We start from the raw sequence: 24,980 nt of genomic DNA, 5'->3' as shown, positions 1-24,980 counted from the left end.
GGTATAATCTAAATGAGATTTAGCTTAAGATTCTGATTCTGAAATGTGGAGGGTAACATAAGAGAAAAAGCTAACCATGAACATTAGCCAAGAGCAACAAAGGAGATTCCACCTCGAAATTCCTTCACCCATTTGCAGGCATATATGCACTATTTAAAGTTCCAACCAGAAGCTGGGTTGAGTACACTACAAGCACATCTTTGACAGCAGTGTTGCCTCTGGACTGCTCTGCAAATGGCTCTTGAGAAAGCAAGTGATAAGCACTCGCAGCAAAAGAGGGAACAGTGTTCAGACCCAAAGGAAGGAATTGGCATGGAACAGGTACAATCAGGTATTCTTCATCTCTCTCCCTCTCTCTCTCTCTCTCTCTCTCACACACACACACACACACAGACTTGGCATCCTTTCTTTTCTTCCTAGTTTCTTTCAAGATAAAATACTTCATTTTTGGGTAATCTATTCTGGATTGCTTGGTCTAAGTGAATGCAGACTTTCTTGAACAGCACCAAACAAAGAAAACCTATTGGGAAAAATGGTAAGCTTATTAGTTTCTTGAAGATTATCCGCATCATAGTTATTTCAATCCAACATCCACCAGAAATGTTTCACAAAACTTTCTTACTAAAACCCAGTTTTTTATAGTCACTCCAAGAAAAATCTCTTTCCACAATGCAATTATTCCTCACCATATTTGCTTGTACTTGAAGAATATTTTTCTCTGTCAACTTTGCAGCCTCGATTATTTATGCTGCTGTTGCCTCAGTCGCTCTGATGGTATTAAAAAAAAATAGGGATCTGATTGCAAAGACGGTGGCATATTGTTGTCTAAGATATCCACTTTGCATGAGTGATCTATAATTGTGTAAACTTTATGTAGAATTGTATCATGAGTGATCTTTTTCTATTCTCGTCTCAAACTTCTGTTCTGTAATTGATCCGAGATGATCGCCTCCAAGGCTTCAACTTTGGATGTGTGTGTGTGTGTATTCTAAGTTGTGTTTGGTAATTTGTTTGGCGAAGAAATGTTGTGGAGTCCATGGATTAACTACTTTAGCCACATTAACTACCTCAAAGTAATTGGCACTGGAAACTAATATTTTATATTTAATGGTATAAAAAAAATAAAAATTCAGAACCATTTTTTAAGTCTATTATATTGGAATTCTATAAAAATTGATAATTTTAATTTTAAATTTTAAACGATCATCACGAACAGCCATAGGAATCTAGGAAATACTATCCACTGGCTCCCTCGTACGCCACCGAAAGGTTGGAACTTGGAAACCCATGGCGAGCCTCCTCATCTCCAGCGCAACCTCCCTCACACATTCTCTACCTTCCACGCCTTCACGCGCTTTCTTCAAACCTCCGAAAGTGTCATACCTGCCTGCGATTCGCTTTCACAGCTACCCAGCTCGCCGGAGAACCAGAGGCTCAACGGCTGTTACTCGTGCGGGTCTCAGCACCAGTAGCTACGTCTTCGCTTTCGCGCTCCCACTCTCTCTTTTAGCTATTACCATCTTCGCCTCCATCAGAGTCGCTGATAAGCTCGACAGAGACTTTCTTCAGGAGGTGCGTGAGGCCCTGTTAACTTGGGTTCTCTCTCTCTCTCTCTCTCTCTCTCTCTCTCTCTCTCTCTCCGTTTTTTTTTCAGTTTTATGTTTGGTTGCTCGTGAACGTTTCTATGCGGGTTTGAAGGTTTTGCGAAACTCCACAACGGGTTTTCACTAAAAATGCTTGATCTGACAGCCACAGCAATTCACTCTTTAAGCTTGCTTTGTCTAACCCATAAATAAACTATGGAAATTAGATTGGAAACTTGTGTATTGGAATTTAAATTTCTTATGTATGTACTCGCTAAAGGGAAAATAATAAGAACTCCATCTGTATATAAAAAGTGGATTCTATCGGGAAAAAACACGTCTTTCATTATGAAAGTTTTTCTGTGTGCCATAGAATCTATAGAATTCGGATATCAAGAAACTATGTAAATGGTTTCATCTGTTTCATAATCTAGTTTCTCGCTAGGTACTATATTTAGGGCGTGGAGGTCCTTTACCAGTATGTTTAATGTGCCTGATCTTCTTGAAGAGGTTAAAGCCTCCAGCTAAAATTGAGCCGGGGTGTTCCAATAAATCGGTAAATTAGTTTTTGAAGAAGTGGGTAGTCATTCATCCTGGCAACTTTATACTATGTAGCATTGGTAGAGCTACTAAGTTTCAGTGAACAGACTTTTTCTCAAAGTGGTTATATGCTTTGAATGTCTTTTGGCTTATTTACTTGTTAATTCTGTTTAAAATGGATAAGGCCCTCCTGCGATGCTGCTTACACAAAATCATTTATCATATGAATGCGCAAACCTGGTCGATGGAATGTTGAGTTTCAATCTATGAACTCAATAGGTTTAATATAGATAATTTTCTTGTTTATTTGACTGTACATATGATGGAAGAGATTCTTGCTGATATTGACAAGATATCTTGTCACTAGGATACATATAATTGGGTTTTTTGTTCTAAATTATAAACTATAATGCTAAATTTCAGTTTGAGCTTGTGGCACATATCATAATTTTGAAGTCCAGCTTTGGGTTTTATCGTGAGCTACTGAGGAAAGATTTTACGAAAAATGCTACATATGGAATAATATTAAGAATTATTTGGTAACTATTTGAATTGTTTGTGGTATTTACAAACAGCTGTGTGTAGTAGTGGATCATGCATACCAAATCAGTTGAGCCTATCCCAGCTACTAGTAAGCTTACCGTTATGTGAATTTGTTATACATGGGAACAACATAACTTATTCTTGCTGCCTCTACTTCTTGTATGATTACCCTCACTTTAATGAAACGTTGATGAAATGTGCCACAATTTTTGTTATCATGAAGTTGCTCTGTTTCTGTTCCATATATTTTTAAATTTTCAGTGTCTGGTTCTTGGACCAGCTTGCACTCAATCAAGCAATCAGAGAAGCTAATGAGGAGGAGAAGGAGGATGATGATGATGATGATGATGATGATGATGGAGAGGAAGAGGATGATATTAAAATTTCCTTGGAAAAGGAACCTGCCCTTCAACGTACTCGAAATCGGCCAAAAAGGGAGGCCTAGATGTACTTCTGAATCTCCACATGGTATAATTTTGTTTTCAGGATCAACCAGACCAGTTGATAAGCCAATTGCTTTTAGTTTCCATTGATGTCCACATTGGTTGATAACAATTTTTGAATGTATAGTTATTAGGCTTCATCTTCCAAATAGTAGAATGTAGTATTCATCATTCTAAGATTTGAGAGTATATGAGGTGAAGGAAACTCCTGATAACAAACGTTACAATTCGAAATAAATATAAATCATTACTATGTTGTGAGGAAGGTGGTGAGTCCTAAGGCTCTGCCATGGGGCGGTTCTTCCGTCATCGAAAAAAAATGTTGTGAGGAAGGTTCCAGAGGAACAGTGTACTGTCTGTCATTATAGACACTGCCTTTCTTCTTGTCACAATTTGCTGTAAATTGAGCAGTGACAGAGTAAAGTCTAATTTCCCTGACTATTTAGTAAATGCATCAAGAAAACATACGAATTCAAGTGCATAGAAGTAAGTTGAGAATGTTTCCATGCACTTTGAGCTATCAAGAGGTCCCCTGCAGAATACATATGGGCTTCTAGGGAAGCAACTTTTCCTCTTGATAAAAGGGAGATTTCTAACCTCAAACACATAATGCTGTAATATAAGACTGCATGAAATTGGAAAATAGCAAAATCTTCTTGAAGCTATCAATCAGTTCCCATATCACAGGACAGAATAAGCACTCAACAAAAATTCTCACCACTCAGGAAAGTAAAAGATAAATATGCAGGTACAATGATACTTATTGATCTTAACATTAAAGTTGTAGCTTTGAGATTCAACCCTACACTTGGATAAGAGAAGCTCTTGATTGGACCCTAAAACGTTAACAGTTCGAACATGCACTTTTTATGAATGGGCTTTTGCAACATAAGATAATTACTTGTCCCTTCTTCTTCTTCCTCCTCCTCTTCCATTCCCTTGGATTAGTGTTTTACTTTTTATAATGAACATATACAAATATCCAACTTGGGTCTAAAGGACCTTATCTTGGAGAGGTTCCTCATGACATCAAATATATATCCAACTTTAACTTTGTCTTAGTTTACGAAAGTTTTTGGGATCAGAATTGGTTAGCAAATTTTTTTTTTTTTTTTTTTTTTTTTTATAAAAAGGAACAATATTGGACTAAGAGCTGTCATAGTTTTCATTAGATAAGTGTTAAGAGGATTGAATATGATTTATTTGTACGTAACCGGCTCCATGAGAAAAAGTTAAAAAGTTATGGAAGTATTGTCATTTTCAGAACTAATGGGGTTCATATAATGTAGCGTGGGAACTGAAGATCATCATCAACATCAAAAGACGCAATGCCCCATATCCATCATTTCTAGACTGCACCACTCTCTTACGTGAAAGCGAAAATGTCCACCACTACAGTAGTACTACTTCATATATACTTCATGACTTTCAACTTTGCCCTCATCTCCCAACATTTGTCATTGACTCAATGGACTTGAACCTAACCAATCTAAATGTAGGACATGGTTTTCTTGAGGAATCTTCCGCCGACAAACAAAACAAATTTGATCGACTTCAAAAGAATTAAAGAGGTTTTGACGGGTCATGGAGTTTAATTCAGTCTGCATGATGATCAATATATACCTTTAAGGAAGTCTTTCAGCAAATTAAAACAAATAACAGAAGTTATTCTTCAAGAACTGCACTCCTAAATTTTGTCTATAGAGTTTAGGTCGACATCCTATATATATACAAGTTGAGACCTGTGGGAATCAATCACTCTTTTGCCTTTGTATTGTTTAGAAAACCGTTTTAACTTTTTTCTGGTCTTAGAAAATGACATTCATAGTTTGAATCATGTAAGTGTTGGATGGGTCCCGTACGTTTTTGAAGGATTGGTTATCGAGGGTCATGCAAATTAGGATCGACTTGGTTGGCTTGGCTTCTTGCTTATCTTGTGGCCATCCAAGTGAGTGGATTTGTTGGAAAATTAACTTCTAAGTTGCGTCACGCATGATCATCTGCTAGCTGGCCGTATCCATGCAACAAAACCAATACAGCTGATAATTTTTTCTAACCTTTCATATAAATCAAATGGCGAAACATGTTGATTTGACTTACTTCTAACTTTTCACTTTGATATATTAATCCAGGAATGAGTTATGAACAAGTTAAGCACCGTACCGTAGATGCTCACTCATCATGATCATGCCGCAGCATTCTACTGGGGACGTTGCTGCCTAATTTTGCATGCCTGTATGTACTGCAGTTTGTTTGTCAAAAGCAACAACAACGTACAAGAACAAAACATTTGGGTCCGTGCCGCCACGCATGGCATGCAAGATAATCAAGCAAGCTCCATGATTATAATCAAGCCTAAAAAACACCATCTCATGCATGTGAATGCTCTTATATATATATATACATATATAAATATATATTAATTATTACTTTCTCTTCCTAAAAATTCAACACCCTCCAAGCAGTCCCTCTTAATTAGCTTGGCCACGGGAGAAGATGTGTGTGCTGTAATATTATTTTAGTCATAGAATTAATCATTGGCAAGGAAAGAAAACTCTTCTCGAACCACGTAAGTCAATGTAAGTCATTTTAAGTGGTGACTGCATATTAATGTTCCATACCTTTCACGAGAGGGACTAAAAATGAAGGGGCACTATGCGATCATGGACAGGAAAAGGATACGAGATCTTGAGGTTGAAAAAGTTATTACACTACTGATCTTGACCAAGACGTAATGCAGCTGTCGTCTAAGAAGAAGAAAAGAAATTATGATTGATCAGCCAATTAATAGCACTGAAAGATCAGAACCGTACACCTATATCGGCCCATTGTTAATTTGTTCTTTGTGATCCTTTCTTCATCAAGTAAAGGTTGCTTGTTTTGGAAGCTGACCTGATCGCAATTCTTTCTTCTTTTTTTTCCTTCTTTTTTTTTTTCCCCCTTTTTTGCTCTAAATTGAAAATATTCAAGCCTTGAGCCTAATTTTCTGGTACCCCATCATTGAGAAGTCGAGAATTAAAAAATACATTGTACGTCACACTCATCCTTGATTAACATGTGCTTCTATTCTATTTGTACATCGAACATCGCTTGGTGCGGGGAACCCACGATAAGTTTCAATCACGAAGTTGTTCTGATCAAGCTAATTAGCATGCATACATGCACTATTAATGGACAAAATAAGCCGATCGATGGCCCTGCACAATGCATGGCCTATAAAACCTGCATGCCTCGTGCATGGTAATCAATATTATAATTCGAAATATATACTCGGCTCTAAAGGAGAGGTCAAGATTTAGCTAGCTAGCCAAAAAAAGTGAAAAACTTGTTTTACAAGTACTGATCCATTGCTGGAAATTATATCGCAATGATCAATGGCTATTGATAATTACAGATAGTTAGGCATTTCAAGAACTTTATTTTTCTTTGGACATAATCGATGGAGAAGGCACATAAACATGAAATATTACGTAATTATTAACTTTCTTTGGAGATAAACCAAGCTTTGAAAGGAAACTGATCTGTGCTAGCTGCTAGCATGCATGTGATAAAGTGAGTTAAGCTAGCTGCGAGGGAGGGGGTAACATCTACAATTCATGAATTTAATTAGTACACAGCTGAGATTTGAGAGGGAATGCAGGTGGCAAAAATGGTGTAAGTAGATCTAGTTTATAATGCGGCTAGATAGGGAGACGTGCGAAGAGAGAAAAAGATCAGAAGGAGAGATTTGAAACGTACGTGAAAAATATAGAAACATACAGCAAAATTTGGCTGCAGGTACTGTTTTTTCTTTTTTTTCGTTGAAAACTATTCAGTAAATCAATGTAAACGTGAAAAATATAGAAAATGTAGCACAATAATGCAATGTTTTAATATCCAGTTTCTTAACAAGCATGATGAAGAAGTTGGCCGGTTTATTGTCGGCAAATATATAGAAATATCATTATGCATACATGCTGGAGTATGATCATTTGCGACGGTGGCTAGCAAATATATAAACTTAAAAGGCATATATAGAAGATCAAGTTGCAACTTGATTTCAAACAATTAAAGAATTCATTTTCTTGCCTATATGAAGTATGAACTATATATATATATAAGTTTTTTTCCCATCTTTTCGAAGTACTTGTGCATATAGAAGAGATCAGAGAGGTACTATTCTTTTTTTACCGGCCTGGAGGCCAGGAAATTAAGGTGGGTGATCATAGAATTAATGTAACGACAAAAAATGAGCAAGTAGGACTCTAGCTAGCTTTTGGATTCTAAATCATGGCTGGGATACTCAATTAAGAGATCACATCGATTAGAGTGGAATAAAAAAGGGATGGGGAACACGATAAGTATGAATAATTATTTACAATTAATCACATGATAGTAGGTTTTGGCTGGTCTTTGATGATGTTCACCCCTTTGAGTGGCAGGGTGATCATCAAAGATCAAGAATATTGATCGAGCACCCTAACCAAGCTCTTATCATTCGCCAATCCTCGATCTTCGATCGACCAACTGGCCAATCAAATGCATGAGACGGTGCTGACGTGGCATTCAAGTGTCGTTTGTGTTAATGTTTGAATTTACTACATCGCTCGACCATGATTATATATGCAATGGGAATCTCAATCTCACCGCCCTTAAAACCTTTTAAAACGACACATGCTTGGTAAAAAAATTCAACAGTAGTGCTAAAGATGAGATTCTGCATGCCACAAATGAAGCATCGGATGGACAAGAGAGGCCCACGATGGGGACCCTGTAATACGTGTCTTTCTGTGCTTCCATATAATTGATACTCTGTTTCTCTATATATATATAGACTTGATTTCTTTATCCATTAGTGGTCGTTCTTCATGATCTAGCTAGCTAGAAAGCGTGCAATCAAATATTAGGTTTCTCACCAGAAAAGAGAGGACAATGTTACTAGATTTCACACTTGAAGATAATAAATATACACCATAAAGGGAGGAAGTGAGTGCAAAAAGTATGACTAGTTTTAATTTTATAATCCCGAACAAAGAAAAAAAAAAGTTACTTGGAGGAGCTTAATCATCATGCTATATATCTTCCTTTATATAGTTATTATGCTGTTTCGATCCAATGAATCCTCATAATTAATCATGTTCTCGACCTTTATACCCTAATTATGTTGTTCTGATCCAATGAATCCTACAGAAAGATTGCGTGTCTTTCTTTGCCTGCAACTCCTACCAACAAAAACAATTTATGCAGTAAAATAGGGTAGCAATCTCCAACCCTAATCCTTAGAAAGAACCCTTCAACTAGCACTAGAGCTGTCTTTTTGATGATTTATTCACACTACAGCTCCCGCAGCCACATTCGAAATATCACCACAAAAAAATATATATATTTTGTACTGTTATTGGGTTGTCCCACATCAGTTGTGGAAGGGATTGATGGTCGGTCAGTTTATGAGTGTGAGACTCACCTCTTGAGCTAGGTTTTGAGGTTGAGAGAGGCCCAAGACCACCCAATACTAGTATCAGAGTCTAAATTTACCAATATTCTCAGACTCAACAGCCTACGAAAGAAACGAGTTGTCGTTGCCTCTGATCCAGGGCTCGATGTGTGAGGGGGATTGTTAGAGTTGTCCCACATCAGTTGTGGAAGAGGCTGATGGTCAGTTTATAAGTATGAGGAAAAGTCTCACCTATTAAGTTACCTTTTAAGATTGAGAGAAGTTCAAGACCAACCAATAATTATGTTTGATGATCATGGATCAAATCATGAGCAAATTTCAAACACAATTATTGCGTTATTTTAGGCTACTACATTACGTTTTTCTACATGGTATATGTGGTATATCCCCGGCCGGCCACTTCCTTTAGGCTCGATTCTAATTACTGTAGTTTTTCATTATTTTCATGATCTATTGTTTGCAATCATGAAATGATGATACGACAAGATGGGAGAGAACAAAAAAGAAATAGTGCCAAATGACACTATCTCGAGGACCACATGCATGCCTAAAAAATATGTAGGACAGTGTTTACTTTCAGCAACAGAGGAATTATACAAACATTGATGCAAGGCGTAGGAGTTGACAGATTTCCCATTGGAGCTCATACACAAGTTGCAACAAAAAATGCAAAAGCGATAATTACACTGAAAGTGTAATTTGATTCCACATAGAAACATATGAACATGAAGATCGAGAATCTCTGATAATTGCATTAGGGTAATTTTTTTAAACGATAGGGGTATTCATCAACCCGAATTAAAAAGATAGATACAACATTAAACATGTCTGAAAGTCCTATACAAAAACATTAAATACTGAAGGGTCCACATGATGTGCCTATATCTGTAAAATGGATCGTCCAATTTGGTCAAGTAATTAGAGAGGATTGATTTTAATTTTTTTTTATTCTTTCCAAAAGAGTCGGTGGCCACATATCCAATAGTGAACATGTCCCAAATACTCATATTTACTTGAAAACTGCTAAAAAAAGTCTAGACGAAGAGAGTGCATGCCAAAGTGAGGTCTTAATTGGTAATCGCACGCACTTGTGAAATGCTTACAAAACTTATAAACAGGAGAATCCTTCAACCTTGTCCGATTAGTGGCCGGGAAGTAAAGCATCAAAGTACAGAAGCAGATAGGCACAAATTGAAGTCTCTCTGTATGCATTCTCTTGCTGCCATCCCAAGTTCACACACTAAGGGGCCCGACACAACCAACGATCGTCCTTTCCACGCACAAAACACACCATCATCCATTTGAAGTTCACGTGTTCTCCTGGACCCATGATCAGTGGCACAACCACATGCATCTTTGGGGGGGCGGGGCGTTTTTATTCATAATTTCATAAATACAGAAAATGGCCTCAAAAAAATTTATAATTTTTATATATTCTATAAAATTTTAATATACTTAAAAACGTCTTTTAAATTTTTTTCTTATAGTCTCAAAATTTTATATTTTTTGTTTTCGAGAGTATAGTCTCACCAAAATTAAATCAAAATTAAGTTTATGAGAAATAATAAACTTACTAATATAGATCCCAAATTTTTTTATTATATAATGTTAGGCTTCTTAATTTGTAATCCAAAGTAAAACCATAAGAAAAATCATTTAAAATTAATTATCTATATGGAAAATAATTTAGAGGTTTTCTCCTCTAGATTTCATTGAGCAAGAAAAATCTTATTTAAAATCTTTATTATAATATTATATGTTTGATGTAACATAAAAATATATAAAGTTTACATAAAACTTAATAAACTAGCTTACATATATACTAGAATGAAAGATAACATTCTAAAAAATACTTAATAATTTATATGAAGTAAATAAATTCTAAATATTTCATTATAAAAATAATAATAGATGAATATTATTTCATAAAATATTATCGTCAAAAACCTGAAACATATATTAAAATATTTTATTTTTAAAATTTTATTTTTATGTGTATAATGACAAATTATCGAGATCTAATTATATATATATTTTTATTTTTATAATTTTTAAATTTCAATATGTCGCATGCTTGAAACTTTAACCCCCTAAGAAAAATTCTTGTTCTGCCACTGATCATGATACCCCACGGCCCACTGGTCCATCTCTCTCTCTCCCTCTCAAATGAATCTAGGCCAGCCGCCAGTCTCTCTCATCCGATCTGAAAGTAGATTCGCTATGTTAACATTCCGACAGCAATGGATTCAGGACGAACACATTCATCATCATTTGAGTAAGACACGGGTATGGGCGCACCTGTCTTTAGAGGTATAAATGTATGCCTTCTTGCAAAGGGAGTACCTTTTCTAAATAAAAGAAAAAAGTATCCTTAATTTGGTTAATGAAAAAATATACTAGAGACGTGGTTTTATTTGACGAAAAGATGGGGGATTGTGGTTGCAACTGTTTAAGAAAAGTGCAAAGATATGGGGAAATCTTTCTTTCTTGTGACTTTTCTATCCAACTTGGCATATATATGTATGATGGCTTCTCTGATAAACAAAATAAAGGAGAACTGAAAGAAAGTCCTAAAAACTCTTCCACTCAAGTTGGCAGACTTCATACGGATTCTCACAACTGAAGATAGGTTGACTTGGCCAACCAAAATCTTCCCCTTTAAATTCTCTCCTCAACCCTTCATTTCCCTTCCACACCTCTACTTTTGCTTTTGTTCACAAAGAAACGAAAGCTACAGGATTAGACTCCATTCAATTTTGCTTCCCCCATCTCTTCTGACAAAACATAACGAAAAAAAAAAAAAAAAATGAGATACCCACCAGTTAGCCTCCTTAGACAGAACAACATTCTTCTCGTAAGAGGCATCACGCTCTTGTTCTTGAGTTGTGTTACTATTAGAATAAACCTTTGTTTTTCCAGCGTCCCTTCTACATTAAAAGCACTTTCCGTCGATGGGCATTTCAACTTTGATGAAGTTCATCATGCAGCCAGAGATTTTGGCAACAGGTACCAGTTCCTTCCAGAGGCAGTATTACATCCAAAGTCAGTTTCTGATATTGCCACCACTGTAAAGCATATTTGGCAGATGGGTCCTCATTCAGAGCTCACAGTTGCAGCTAGAGGCCATGGCCACTCGCTCCAGGGCCAGTCACAAGCACACCGAGGAGTTGTGATTAACATGGAATCACTACAAGGACCAGATATGCAGGTTCACCCTGGAAATTCTCCTTACGTGGATGTCTCTGGTGGCGAGTTGTGGATAAATATCCTGCATGAAAGCCTGAAATATGGGTTAGCGCCAAAATCATGGACGGATTACCTACATCTAACTGTTGGCGGTACTCTGTCTAATGCAGGGGTCAGTGGGCAGGCATTTTGGCACGGCCCCCAGATCAGTAATGTCCACCAGCTGGAGGTTGTAACAGGTTCGTCCAAAATAAAAATAAAAAAGCATCATCATATGATACTAGACATATAACATCATAGGAGATCAAACCAGGGTCAAAGGACAAACATTGAATGAGAAATGGGCAAATTATATTAACAGTATATTTTTCTTTATCTTGTATGGTTTAAATATCATAAGATACTGAAATTGCGGGTGACCAGTGGTACTCACTTGAGCTTTGTTTCATAGAAAAACTTAGTAATGATTTATTTTACAAGCTTATCATTGGCATACAATGAATGCTTACTGAAAGGTAAAGCCAAATGTGCACAGGAAAAGGGGAGGTTGTAACATGTTCGGAGAAGCAAAACAGTGATCTCTTTCACGGTGTTCTAGGAGGACTTGGCCAATTTGGCATTATAACCCGAGCAAGGATAGCGCTGGAGCCAGCACCATGCAAGGTAAAAAAATAAAATCATTTAGTGAAACAATATCAAAATCTCGGGTATAGTAGAGAGTACCAGTTGTAATACAATTCTCCATTTTGAGCAGGTAAAATGGATCAGGGTGCTGTACTCGGATTTCGCCACATTTGCAATTGACCAGGAAAATCTAATATCTGCAGAAAAGATATTTGATTACATTGAAGGGTTTGTGATCATAAACAGGACTGGTCTCCTGAATAACTGGAGGTCATCCTTTAATCCCCAAGACCCAGTTCAAGCGAGCCAGTTCAGCTCAGATGGAAGGACTCTTTTCTGCCTGGAATTGGCCAAATACATCCACCAAGATGAGACTGACAGAGTAAATCAGGTGAGGCATGCAATGGCCCACCATTAGGGTAGATTTCATAATGTAATAGATCAAATGAATTATTTGTCACTGACACATGTTTTAATTATGCAGGAAATTGAAAACTTACTGTCTCAATTAAGCTTTATAACATCAACACTTTTTCTGTCAGAAGTTACATATGTAGAATTCCTGGACAGAGTTCATGTGTCCGAGGTTAAATTACGGTCAAGAGGCTTGTGGGAAGTTCCACATCCATGGCTCAATCTTTTTATCCCAAAAAGCAAGATACAAGATTTTGCCAATGAAGTCTTTGGCAATATCCTCACAGAAACAAGCAATGGCCCCATCCTCATCTATCCAGTAAACAAATCAAAGTAACCATTTCACCACTCAAATCATCATCTCTATAGAATATTATGGCTTTTAACTGATTGAATGCTGTAATTCTGATGTCAGGTGGGATAACAGAACTTCTATTGTCATTCCAGAGGAAGATATTTTCTACCTAGTCGCATTCCTTACCTCTGCAGTTCCCTCTTCAACGGGAACTGATGGATTAGAACATATTTTAACTCAGAACAAAAGAATTCTAGAATTCTGTGAAACAGCCCATCTTGGGGTCAAGCAATATCTACCCCATTACAATGCACAGGAAGAGTGGCGGACCCACTTTGGCCCAAGTTGGGAAGTTTTTGTACGGAGAAAATTGGCTTATGACCCATTGGCGCTACTTGCTCCTGGCCAAAGAATATTTCAAAAGGCACTAATAACCTTCTCATGACAGTGGCCTCACAACATTTATTTTTTTTAAAAGGTAGAGGCCCTAAAAGCATGTCCAGAAAATGCCTCGGCCACATAAGCAGTAAATTGGTAAATATTAAATTCGTGTGCCTTTTTATACATGACAAGTGTAACATGGAGGCTCCAGGCTAGTAGAAATTTCTTCAACAATGAACTGTTTTTGAATGAATTATTGGTTACCATAGTGAAAGGAACTGGAGCTCACAAACCCTATTAAAGGATTTAATATTGAATTTGTAAACACCAGTTCATTCCACACTGGCATAGATTCAAATGAAAAGCAAAAGGAAACAAAAGGCTGAGCAAAGTTAAAAATGTACCCAAAACAAACAAAGGGCCAGCTCATGCCACACGGGCATAGATTCAAATGCAAAGCAAATAGAAACAAAGTTTGAGCAAAGTTAAAAATGGACACACAAAAGCTAGGAAGGAAATTACCAACTTGTTGCCAATGGCAAAATTTAAAGTGTGGTTGATGGAACCATGCATATACCAATATGTAATAACACTGTCATAATTCAACTAAAAAATGGGTGCAAATTTAGGTTTTCTCCATTTATTCAACCTAAACTAATGTCATATTTACCATACCGTTGCAAACAATCGCTGGAAACTGGAACGAGATCATACAGATCTTAATATCAGATGCCTCCAATACTAACTTTTACTAAAGTGATCCTACATATCGTAAAATAACACTATTGCTCTTATGCTACCTTCCTTCTTTGTTATTATCTATGTATTTTAAGCACATTAACCGAAGGACACAGATTCTGAACTTGAGTTAATTCTGTAGGTGTTTTATAATGAATTTATCTATCAGAATAAAAAGAAAGATTTTTATTTTTTATATGGAAATTGTCAGACCCTTGTAATCCTGCATGCTGTTCATTTTTAGCAGGTGAAAGTTAAGGTCAAAATTCAATTTGATGTACGAACCCTAACATAGACATATAGAGAAATAGATTATCAAAGTATAAAACATATGCCTCTATAGGGTATATAAGTCAGAAACAAACAGACCTTTCATTCTTAAGCTGTTAAATTTGTTTATTACTCATCAACCTTGCAGAATATTGTAATGCAAACAAAGAAAAAAATTAAACAAAATTATAAGAAATATGGAGGTAATTATGGCAGAGTGAGCCAATCTTGTCTTTGACAGTAACATTGGGGAATGGGATTCTTTTTTTTTCGAATGATTTATTCTATATAAATTAGTATAAATTCTTATTTGATATATATAAGATATTGTGAAGGTTAACAGTTGGACTAATCAAGTATAACAACAGATCTCAAATAAGAAGAAAGTTTATTAACACTATATTAAAGAAACTGAAATTTCATAACTAGGGCAATTCATCTATCCAAAAAGGAATGAAGCAACTTCATTTTCTTTTTCCATTTTTTACTGTGTTGTTTATTTGTATTCTTTTCATTCATTTGTAAGTAAATTAGTGTAATAAGATAAAGAGGCCTTTGTACCAGAAGAATGCAGATCTGAATCCAGAGAGGACCCAACAAGAATCTCATACTAAAACCAGTTTATTTGGTCTTGAATCTTCTGAGAATGTGTAGGTCCGGGCTTCAGCGGTCTTGCTAATTAAATGTTCATCACGGTTTCTTATCCCTGCCTTTTAAAGCAATGAACAGCAGGAGAATGAATCTTTCCACTTTTCACTCACTTCACATGCAGCAAAAAAGATAAGATCAACTAAGAAAAGTGAACTAAAAAAGGACTAATATTTTGCTGTTGAGGAGATTTTGGCATGTGTGTCAGAACTGTTGGGGAAAAGGTGTTAGTTATTAACACAGTGCATGATTATATTCAGTCACTGTTCTGTATCTTTAAGTGTGAAGTTAAAAGATACATGTGGCCACATTCAGAGTTCCAGAATGCTCTGACTTGGGATACTTGACTCTGTTTTTTAGACCACTCAAACTACCAATGACGCTTGGAAAACTATACTTACCACGTCATAAACTTAAAGGAAGGCACCAGTTTGCCACTGAACAATGAGAACCTTTGCTAGGGAATATTCACAAGAAAAGGGGCGGCCTAACTTATTAAGGGTATGTATGAAATCAGTTGCTAAATAAATAAAAAGCTTTTAAGTGGTATAAATACAGTGCAGGTGTTCTTTTTTAACAAGTATGTAATGCAGTTGTTAAATCAAATAAGCATTTATGTCGTTCATTCATGCTGCCAGCAGATTTCTTTTCTGAGACAGGTAGTTACTTATGCACAGAAATTAGATTAGGAGCAGGAAGTTCTCATCCTATGAGAAACACTCATCCATCAAAATAAACTTTGAGGCAACATTTTTTTTTTTTATGTAAACATCAGAATCTCAAGCAAAAAATAAACTAGAAATACATGCACCTTAAAAAGTTATATGGTGTCTTGCTTAAAGACATTGCTAATTTTCTGATGTTGGAAAATCAGACACCAAAGAAAGGTGCATTGTATTCAATAATCAAAAGCACCTCAATTGAAGCATTTAATCAGTGCCAGATTGACTGGATGGTACTCATAGATATGGAAATATTATGGATGATGAGAATCTAAAGAACAAAAGAAATTCTAACCCTCACAACTTCCCTCAGAACCCAACAATGGGGTTAATGAGCAAAGATTGCCTCATGAAGGATCACCATCCAGAGGTCAATGGAATATGAATTCCCGGTGTGCTGAGCATACTATGTTCAAGTTGTCTATTCAGAGAGTTGCATCTAGTCCAGATTCCTAAAATAATTGGATGATGCCTCATCTGCTCATTTTAATTCATATTTATGAATTTGATAATAAATCCAGTGTCAGCCTCTTAAATATTCTGATAGGAAACTGGCAGGATGCCGATAAATTCCAGCTTCAAGTAGCATCATATCAAAATTCATCCTTAAGGTCTAGGCATCCTAGAGAAATTGGATTTCCATTACAGTTCCCTTTAAAGAGACTTCAGGGTGAAGTTTCAAATAAAATGGTGCACAATAATTAGAGAAAGATTTATCATTTACTGGTTACGTTCTAAGCAGTTTATCAGAACAACCCTAATACCCTCAAAGCTTATAATCCTGATAGCATATACTCTTCTCAGATGAAAACTCCTCAGATGAGTTTTAAGCATCTGTGTCTCCTAGTATTTCATTTTCTCGGAGCTTATAATAGTTCAGCTACCAAATTTTTCTGAACTGGTTGTTTATGAATATTTTTCCATACAACATGGTTTCTTAAGAACACATCAAATCACAAAGTCTCATTCAGAACCATTCCTATAATTGATAAGAATCACTCCTGCGTGTCAAAGATTTCCACCAACAATTGGCTCCAATAGTAAACCCGTCAAGCTGGTAGCCATAAGGCTATAGATTCTTTCTAGGACTCCATTTTTTTATTTTGGTAAAAGAAAAAAGATCCACAAATTACAATGGCATAGTCATTCTCTATATTTTCAAGTAATTAGTAAGTCTGCAGGAGCTTAAATTGTTGTTGCACTGTTAGAACCATCTATGGTGCAAAAAAAATCATAACAATAAAAGTAAAATAAAGGAACATGAACAATAGCCAAAAAAATACCATCGCAAACAAAAAAATGCTGCCAACAGACTCTTTTTCCTTGGGGATTTTTCAAACAGCAGCATGTGATAATTGAAAGCTCACTAGCAATTGCTTGATGTGCATACTAGAATAATTAGTGCAAACAAAAAAACATCATAACAGCAATTAAAAGGCAATACCCCGTGATTTTGGTTGATTTCAATGGTCCACACCATTTCTGACAAAACCCAGATATCATTTTATTTTTTTGGTCTGGGGCAGGTAATGTTCCTTCTTGCAGCCATCTTCCAAAGTCCGACCTGAAAGCTTTTGACATATTTAGGACATTAGAAACAAATACCTAACAGCAAAAAAAAATCAAGGAATAATGAAGAAATTAATGTGAACAATAAATTTTTAACAAGAGAAGGCTGTTTCATGGAAACAAGTCGACAAATGTTAGTGATACCACATATGTTTTCTTAAGTTGCCTGGAGAACATCACCAACTGAAGCTACGGAAGAAATTTTCTTAGCAGGAATACCTCTTCCAGAGTAAGTTTTACAATCCTGTTATTGCAGGGTCTAAGGAGGAAAATGGTAGATGTGTGAACTTCCCATATCAAATGGATAATTACTAGGAAATACTTGAAAAAAATATGGAATCACAAAGTATCACAAGCTATTGATACTATAGGGGGAAAATGGCAGTTGCAATGTTTATCCACTATCAGCAAAATCATTACAGAAGTTTCGTCATGTTAAGGACAAAAGTAATTAACAAGACAAAACTTCTTTTCCAAATGTTTGCAAGTCCTGTCTGCATGATATATAGGGGACATCTGATGAAGAAAACTGGTCATGCCATTCTTAATAACTCTATTAACTCATTGGTATCCAAAAGGTATAAATAAAATGTCACTGACCACCAAAGCAGAGGGTGTCAAGAAATATACATAATGAGAACAGTGTTGTCTGGGGGAAAAAATACAGGAATAAAGATGCCTGATGGCAGATGGTGTTCATAATGCTGTTCCTCACCTACATTAAGGTAGTATTATCTATACTGCATGCTTTTGAACCCTGAAGGTAAGGAATAAAAAGTGTCTTCCTCGCATATGAGAACCACAAATGAGTCCTAGCACTAAAGAAATGGTACCACTTCTAAGAGAGGTATCTACATCTTAACTATTTACCTTTTGTTTCCCTTTCATGATTTTTATTCACCAGGTTCTTGGACAACAGACAATATCTTATCATCCAAAATTGCTTTTCTGCACACACCATGGCAGAATTCCTTTTTATTTCTGAGTTTAGGAAAAAACACATTGTTCCCAATTCTTTTGTCTTTAATTTCTTCCATAGAGACTTCTTCCTAAACCTTTCTACCAGCTCAGACCATGGTGGAAAGAAACGAGAGAAACCCATATACCATTTCTGAAGATGCTCCATAAATATTTCCCAAGCTTCCAGATTAATCAATTAGTGCACTCCATCATGCTCCAACTAAATATTTAAAACACGAGCATTTGACTTGCAAAACTCCATTGTTAACATTGCAATTCAAGTGACATAAAGATTCATTTCTCAGATCATAAATTACTCCACGATTCATCACCTATGTAACAATAACTGACAATTACAAATACAAATAACTAGTTTCCACTTAAACAGTACAATCTAGCAGACAGGGAATACAGATAAAGCTATTTCTCTATAATAAGGATGTCCACAAATATAGTCCATTTATTCTGCCTTCTTGAAAAGGGATTGAAGAACACACAAATCTAGATTTTGAGGCAATATTCACAGCCAACCACTCCTCAGGGAAAAAAAAGATTGTAGCAATAGTTAAATCTATACTATCCACGTATATAGCTCTCATCAAACATTAAATCAAAGAATTCAAATCAACCCAGTTCAATTTCAAGAAAAAAGTCCAAGCAGACAAGGCTGTAATCGCCATAATGTCCATCAATTCACGGCATTTCCAACTCCATGACATACTGCTACCAATGCAATATGCATTATTAACATTACAACCTTCTTTGCCTCCTCATTGTTCTTCCTTTAAAAAAATAAGACATCAAATTTGTCTTTCACCAGTGCTTTTAGCTTCAACCAGCAATAAAAGTAGCCTAATTGCGGAGACATTGATGGGTAGTATGCTTATAGATATCGAAAGTCAAAGCCTACGAGAAGGTTAGAAAAATGGCACTGAAACATATACATAGGAAGTTAATATCATTACTTGGAGAAGCTTTTAAAATTCAATTATCTTTGGTTTTGAAACTTTTTCAGCGCGTAAACAGAGGAAGAGCAAGAATAGTAGTAACCCGAAAAGAACCGCAATGAGCAAAAGCTCTTGATTTGAAGATAAAGCCAGCCTTCAAAACCTCTACGAATCAAACACCTCTCAAACCTTTCTTTTCTCTCTTTAAGATTACTTCTCGTCCTTCGGCCATGAATTTAAATTCTAGTTCGGTGCGATCAGAAGCAAACATTAACCAGCCCATGTCCACACTTCAGGGCACGAGAATACCCAGATTAAATACACCCCATGAAAACAACAACATCGCTACTTTTATTTTGTCCCATTTTTTTGTTCCCGTTGTATTTTCTTCATTTACACAATATTGCTATAAAAAAATCACTTAATATATTAAATTATTTGAATATACATATTGAGAATTTAACGCAGTTCCAAAATTTCATTCAAGTAGTTGTTAATATCATAAAACTCACCTTTTATATTACTATCTTTTTCGCTCCATATCTTAAATTTCAAGTAAACTCCAAATTATCTAATTTTTCCTTGCTACCATCAATGACTCGGCAATATCATCCTTAGTTTAATATATATATATATATATATCATCCTTCGTTCAAAATCTTCATTAAGACATTAATAAGCAGGTCATGTCTTAATGCTTACCAATGTTACCATCAAGAATGTTGTCCTAGTCTCTCTCAAAAAAGAATGTTGTCTTAGTTTCAATTATACTCATTTAAGCCATAAATTCATAAACTAAGAAGTTTCAACACAACCATAGATGATTTCATTTTAGTAACTTTGCAATATATTTATTATCTATTTTTTTATCATCCTCTTATTATCTCATAATATGGTATGAGATGATAGGTTAACAAATAAAATATAATAAATAATCTCTAATTATGAGATGATAGGTTAACAAATAAAATATAATAAATAATCTCTAATTACCTAATGACATATCATGAGATAATGAGAGTATGATAAAAATTGAGATGATAAGTATAAAAAGATTCTCTTATAAAATTGCTTAAAGTATCTCTAACAAGATAAAAAGCTGAATTTTTCTTAAAATAAAGGGTAGTATTTTCTTAAAAGAAAATAATGGAAAGTATTAGATCTATAAAAGTATTTAAATGTGCAATATTTGGATAATTAAATATGCAAGAAACTGTCAAATGTGGCTTATGAGTCATGTCTCATTGTCTCGTCTTGTTTCCTCGAGTCCCAAGTCCTTTTCTTCCAAGAACCGGCCCATGCGCAGTTCTTTGGGTCATCTCTCATTTCATGTAAACCCAAATGATCAAGCCAGAGCCTGAACTGAGAATTCTCTCACCTTGTTGGGCACCCATTTTGTGTTTCTCGAGCAACGTGTGAAGTCTTTAAGCAAAGGCAAGAGGGAACAAAACAGCGTTGGGGACTCCGCCGACAGTACAATTCGTTTTCGCCTTCCCTTTCTTTATACTATGCTCTTTGGTTTAACCTTTATTGCTATCTGGTTTGGTAGGGCGGACGGCCAAACCTGTAGGCGTTAGCTTTTAAGGTTTGGGGTAGGCATTGGTGATTGAATAGGGAAGTGTAAAACCCGTGTTATAAAACCGTATTCTTTCATGTTCTGAATTGGTTTTATTGGGTCACTAGTGGCTGCAAATTCAAAGCTAGGAATTGGTTTTGAATTTGGTGAAAAACCCACCAATAAAATCCGTATTATAACAGTTTGTGGTGAGATAGATAATTTTTTAATTTCAATTAGAGTGGTCAATCGGGTGCAAAATCCATATAACAAACCGGATATTTTCTGGCTTGAAATTGATTTAGAATTAGAGTTTTGGTGTCTGGAAAACTGAATTTGCAGCTTGAAAGAAATTCCGCAGAAAGGTTTTGTCTATACGTGAGAATTTGGTGTTATTTCTCTCAAGCATTTGTCTTTGAATACCTTTAGCGAGTGTAATTGGCCGGGAATATGGCTGGATTCTCAGAAGTAATGAACCATAAGGATTCGAATGGGTCAATTGTGAATTCCAATGTTGCTTTAGAAGAGAAGGTCGATGAGCTTCGTCACCTTATGGGTAAAGCTGAGAGTGATCCGCTGAGGATTGTTGGTGTTGGGGCTGGTGCATGGGGTAGTGTTTTTGCAGCTATGTTGCAAGACAGTTATGGTCATTTAAGAGACAAGGTTCAAATTAGGATCTGGAGAAGACCTGGAAGATCTGTTGACAGAGCCACAGCCGAACACCTATTTGAAGTGATCAATTCGAGGGAGGAAGTGTTGAGGAGACTAATTAGGCGGTGCGCATACCTGAAGTATGTAGAGGCAAGATTAGGGGATCGAACACTTCATGCTGATGAGATTTTGAAAGACGGGTTTTGCCTGAATATGATCGATACCCCTCTCTGCCCTTTGAAGGTTGTCACTAACTTGCAGGAAGCTGTGTGGGATGCCGATGTTGTGGTGAATGGCTTACCATCAACTGAGACCCGTGGGGTATTTGAAGAAATTAGTAGGTATTGGAAAGAGAGAATTACTCCACCTGTCATAATTTCTTTGGCAAAGGGTGTAGAGGCTGAATTGGAGCCCGAACCACGCATTGTAACTCCCACTCAGATGATCAACCGAGCTAGTAAGATTCCTGTTTTCTAGAATATTCTTCTTTGATTTTTGGGCCAAACATGCAACTATGACCTTTGGTTGTAATTTAATGCTAAAACTTTCAACAAGTAAAAGACAATCAATTAGATGGCTGAAAGTGTTGGTTCTTCAAAGTTTCTTGATAAAAACATTCCCGCACGGAAGGTGGCAGGCTTCATGAAATGTACTGCTTCCCTTTTCTGAAAATATGTCTTTTTTGGATTTGTACTAGTTTCTGTTTGTCGTTGCTAGCTCTTAGTTTGCTTTCCTTGCTTTAGATTGGATTTTGCTTCAAATTTTTAAGAATTTCTGAGGAACACTTTAAGTAGTTGAAATTAAGAGACCTTATGAAAATTTGTGAGTCAGATTTCAACTTTCCCATTTTCTGTTACGACTCTTTTTTGTCTGCTTGAAGTTTTCTCCCCATACACACAGACTTCTTTCACACTTTCTCTGATTATACCCTTATGTTTGCAGTGGAGACAAATTTATAAACGTCCTCATTCTTCATTTCACGTTCTTCCATGGAATTTGTGTAAATTCCTTCTGCAATTCAATTCCATTTTACCATTCTATTTTCCCTTGTCTAACCGGAACTGGCTTCCTGCGTGCGTCTCTCATGCAGTTAGTGACTACTCTTTTTCTACGAACCATTCTTGTGGTTCATGGAAAATATTAACCTATAACTGGTTCAAAAGTAACAAAAAAGAAGACAAGACTCTCCCATGTCAAGGAAAATAAGTTGTTCTCTTAATATTGCAGCTTCTTTTCTCACTAAGCTGTGAATTTGATATTATGGCTTGCAGCTGATGTTCCCATGGAGAACATTCTTTATCTTGGAGGACCTAATATAGCATCTGAGATATATAACAAGGAATATGCTAATGCTCGAATATGTGGAGCTGAAAAGTGGAGAAGACCATTGGCAAAGTTTTTGAGGCAGCCCCACTTCGTAGTGTGGGACAATGGTGATCTTGTTACTCATGAAGTTATGGGAGGCTTAAAGAATGTCTATGCCATTGGAGCTGGTAAGATTTACTTTCTTAATGGTACTTGGACAATGAGAAACAAGTCAAATAATTGCATTTATCAGGAGCCACGACCACTGATCTTTCTTCATGTGTGTTAATATATTCTTCTTAATGGTACTTGGACAATGAGAAACAAGTCAAATAATTGTATTTATCAGGAGCCACGGCCAATGATCTTTCTTCATGTATGTTAATATATTCAAGTTTTCGTGTTTAAGTATTTAGATAAAAGCTTATTCTCTTTTTTGGGTAAATTTCAAAAGCTTATTCTCTTTTTTGGGTAAGTTTCAAAATTGGTGTAATATAAATTTTACAACCTCTGGTTTGGATTCAACAGGAATGGTAGCAGCTCTAACCAACGAGAGTGCCACCAGCAAATCGGTATACTTTGCTCACTGTACGTCAGAAATGATATTTATGACTCATCTCTTGGCAGAAGAACCAGAGAAACTCGCTGGGCCTTTGTTGGCTGATACTTATGTGACACTGCTGAAAGGTCGTAATGCATGGTATGGACAGAAGTTGGCCAAGGGGGAATTAAGCCTCGAAATGGGTGATAGCATCCAGGGCAAAGGGATGATTCAGGTGTACATCTTGATTAATTTTAATGCTTTGTGTCTGCATATATTTTTTTCTCTCTCTAAGTTTTGAGTAATCGAATCAACTTTTGATATGTCTTTAATGTCGTGAGAAAAATCATACTTTTTGCCTTAATTTTGAAATACCTACGTGCAAACCTGCATTAATATACGATGCACAAGCTCCACTAAGTATGCCAGATTATTATGGGCCTTTTAACTTTGGAAAAGGGATGATCTTTCTTACTTCATATGTAAATGAACTTGTTTTTGGATAGTGTTGAGAGTTGTATTTTTTCCATTTCTCTTTTGTACGGGGTGTTGCTTCCGCGGTATTGGGGGTCACTATATGAAAGTTTTTGTTTCTTTAAAAAAACAAAAAGCGTCTAGTCGGGTTTCTTTACTGCCAGTGACAGGTGAATAATCCATCCCTACTTTTTCTTGTCATTGGTAACCCGCTTGCTTCGTTCCCTTAATTTAGGGTGTCAGTGATATTTTTTGCTCATTGCTTTACCTTCCTTCAGTCTCCTACCCCTTGCCACAACAATATACTGCTTTGTAATGCAGGGGGTATCTGCTGTTAAAGCATTTTATGAGCTGCTCTGTCAGTCGAGCTTAAGTGTCCTGCATCCTGAAGAAAATAAGCCTGTTGCTCCAGTTGAGCTTTGCCCCATCCTAAAGATGTTGTATAAAATACTGATAACCAGGTATTCAACTCTCTTTCTGCTCTCTTAAACACATGCAATTACAACTGGTCATCAGTTGATAAAATGTGGTTACACACAAGTGAAATATGATGCATCTCTTTCGTTCAAATTTTCAGGGAGTGTTTATGTCAGGCCATTCTGCAAGCATTAAGGGACGAGACAATGAACGATCCCCGTGACCGTATCGAGATTGCACAAACGCATGTTTTTTACAGACCGTCTCTTCTTGGTTATCAACCTTGATAACAAGTTGCTAATCTCCTTACTCGAGCAGCAGGATGTAATTTTGTCACCCCTCAATGGATGTAAATGTAGGCAAGGTGGTTAGTGTGTCTTCTATAGCCTTGTTTAATCAGGAGGGAGGGCAAGGGGTGTAATATATATGTATATATATATCGTTGGTTACTTTCTCTTGTTTCAATTCCTTCAATTTTTGGGCTATGATTGTAATTCGTACCAATAAAGAGTTATTTTGGTTAATGTTAATTGCAAAATCTTATTACAGAACTGCATGCCATAAGAGGGAGAATTCAATTCAAAAGCACTTTGTACTTCATCCTTTGGTATTTAAATCTAATGACCATTGAATTTCAATCATTTTTATAATTCTTTATACAATCCTTTTTTTTTTTTTAAATAACAACACAATCCTGTTTTAAATAGGGTATTTTTGTAAAATGATTTATAAAAATAATA

General features: G+C 36.1%; 3 protein-coding genes across 3 annotated transcripts; all 3 read left to right on the top strand.

Annotated features, from left to right (window-relative positions):
- Positions 1–1,179: 1,179 nt before the first annotated feature.
- Positions 1,180–3,374, top strand: LOC122292045. The gene is made up of 2 exons (XM_043100221.1): positions 1,180–1,572; positions 2,947–3,374. The coding sequence occupies exons 1-2, from the start codon at positions 1,288–1,290 to the stop codon at positions 3,109–3,111; spliced, it is 450 nt and encodes a 149-aa protein (XP_042956155.1). The 5' UTR covers positions 1,180–1,287; the 3' UTR covers positions 3,112–3,374.
- Positions 3,375–11,089: 7,715 nt separating this feature from the next.
- Positions 11,090–13,696, top strand: LOC122292044 (cytokinin dehydrogenase 6-like). The gene is made up of 5 exons (XM_043100220.1): positions 11,090–11,968; positions 12,265–12,392; positions 12,484–12,744; positions 12,838–13,100; positions 13,183–13,696. Exons 1-5 carry the CDS (start codon positions 11,350–11,352, stop codon positions 13,505–13,507), a joined length of 1,596 nt encoding a protein of 531 aa, XP_042956154.1. The 5' UTR covers positions 11,090–11,349; the 3' UTR covers positions 13,508–13,696.
- A 6,851-nt stretch (positions 13,697–20,547) lies between these two features.
- Positions 20,548–24,770, top strand: LOC122292390 (glycerol-3-phosphate dehydrogenase [NAD(+)] GPDHC1, cytosolic-like). The gene is made up of 5 exons (XM_043100726.1): positions 20,548–21,960; positions 22,775–22,996; positions 23,337–23,584; positions 24,145–24,284; positions 24,401–24,770. The coding sequence occupies exons 1-5, from the start codon at positions 21,303–21,305 to the stop codon at positions 24,525–24,527; spliced, it is 1,395 nt and encodes a 464-aa protein (XP_042956660.1). The 5' UTR covers positions 20,548–21,302; the 3' UTR covers positions 24,528–24,770.
- Positions 24,771–24,980: the final 210 nt, after the last annotated feature.

The sequence above is a fragment of the Carya illinoinensis genome, chromosome 13, assembly GCF_018687715.1.
Source record: "Carya illinoinensis cultivar Pawnee chromosome 13, C.illinoinensisPawnee_v1, whole genome shotgun sequence".
Classification (NCBI taxonomy): domain Eukaryota; kingdom Viridiplantae; phylum Streptophyta; class Magnoliopsida; order Fagales; family Juglandaceae; genus Carya; species Carya illinoinensis.
Note: the sequence above shows the minus strand (reverse complement) of the source record. Positions and strands in the feature narration are given on the sequence as shown.

Excerpts from the sequence above, each read along its gene's own strand:
- LOC122292045 (XM_043100221.1), top strand. The coding sequence starts at position 1,288 with ATGGCGAGCCTCCTCATCTCCAGCGCAACCTCCCTCACACATTCTCTA. Across the intron at positions 1,573-2,946 it reads ACAGAGACTTTCTTCAGGAG|CTTGCACTCAATCAAGCAAT; the intron begins GTGCGTGAGGCC and ends TTCTTGGACCAG.
- LOC122292044 (XM_043100220.1), top strand. The coding sequence starts at position 11,350 with ATGAGATACCCACCAGTTAGCCTCCTTAGACAGAACAACATTCTTCTC. Across the intron at positions 12,393-12,483 it reads TGGAGCCAGCACCATGCAAG|GTAAAATGGATCAGGGTGCT; the intron begins GTAAAAAAATAA and ends CATTTTGAGCAG. Across the intron at positions 13,101-13,182 it reads TATCCAGTAAACAAATCAAA|GTGGGATAACAGAACTTCTA; the intron begins GTAACCATTTCA and ends TTCTGATGTCAG.
- LOC122292390 (XM_043100726.1), top strand. The coding sequence starts at position 21,303 with ATGGCTGGATTCTCAGAAGTAATGAACCATAAGGATTCGAATGGGTCA. Across the intron at positions 21,961-22,774 it reads TCAGATGATCAACCGAGCTA|CTGATGTTCCCATGGAGAAC; the intron begins GTAAGATTCCTG and ends TATGGCTTGCAG. Across the intron at positions 22,997-23,336 it reads TGTCTATGCCATTGGAGCTG|GAATGGTAGCAGCTCTAACC; the intron begins GTAAGATTTACT and ends TGGATTCAACAG.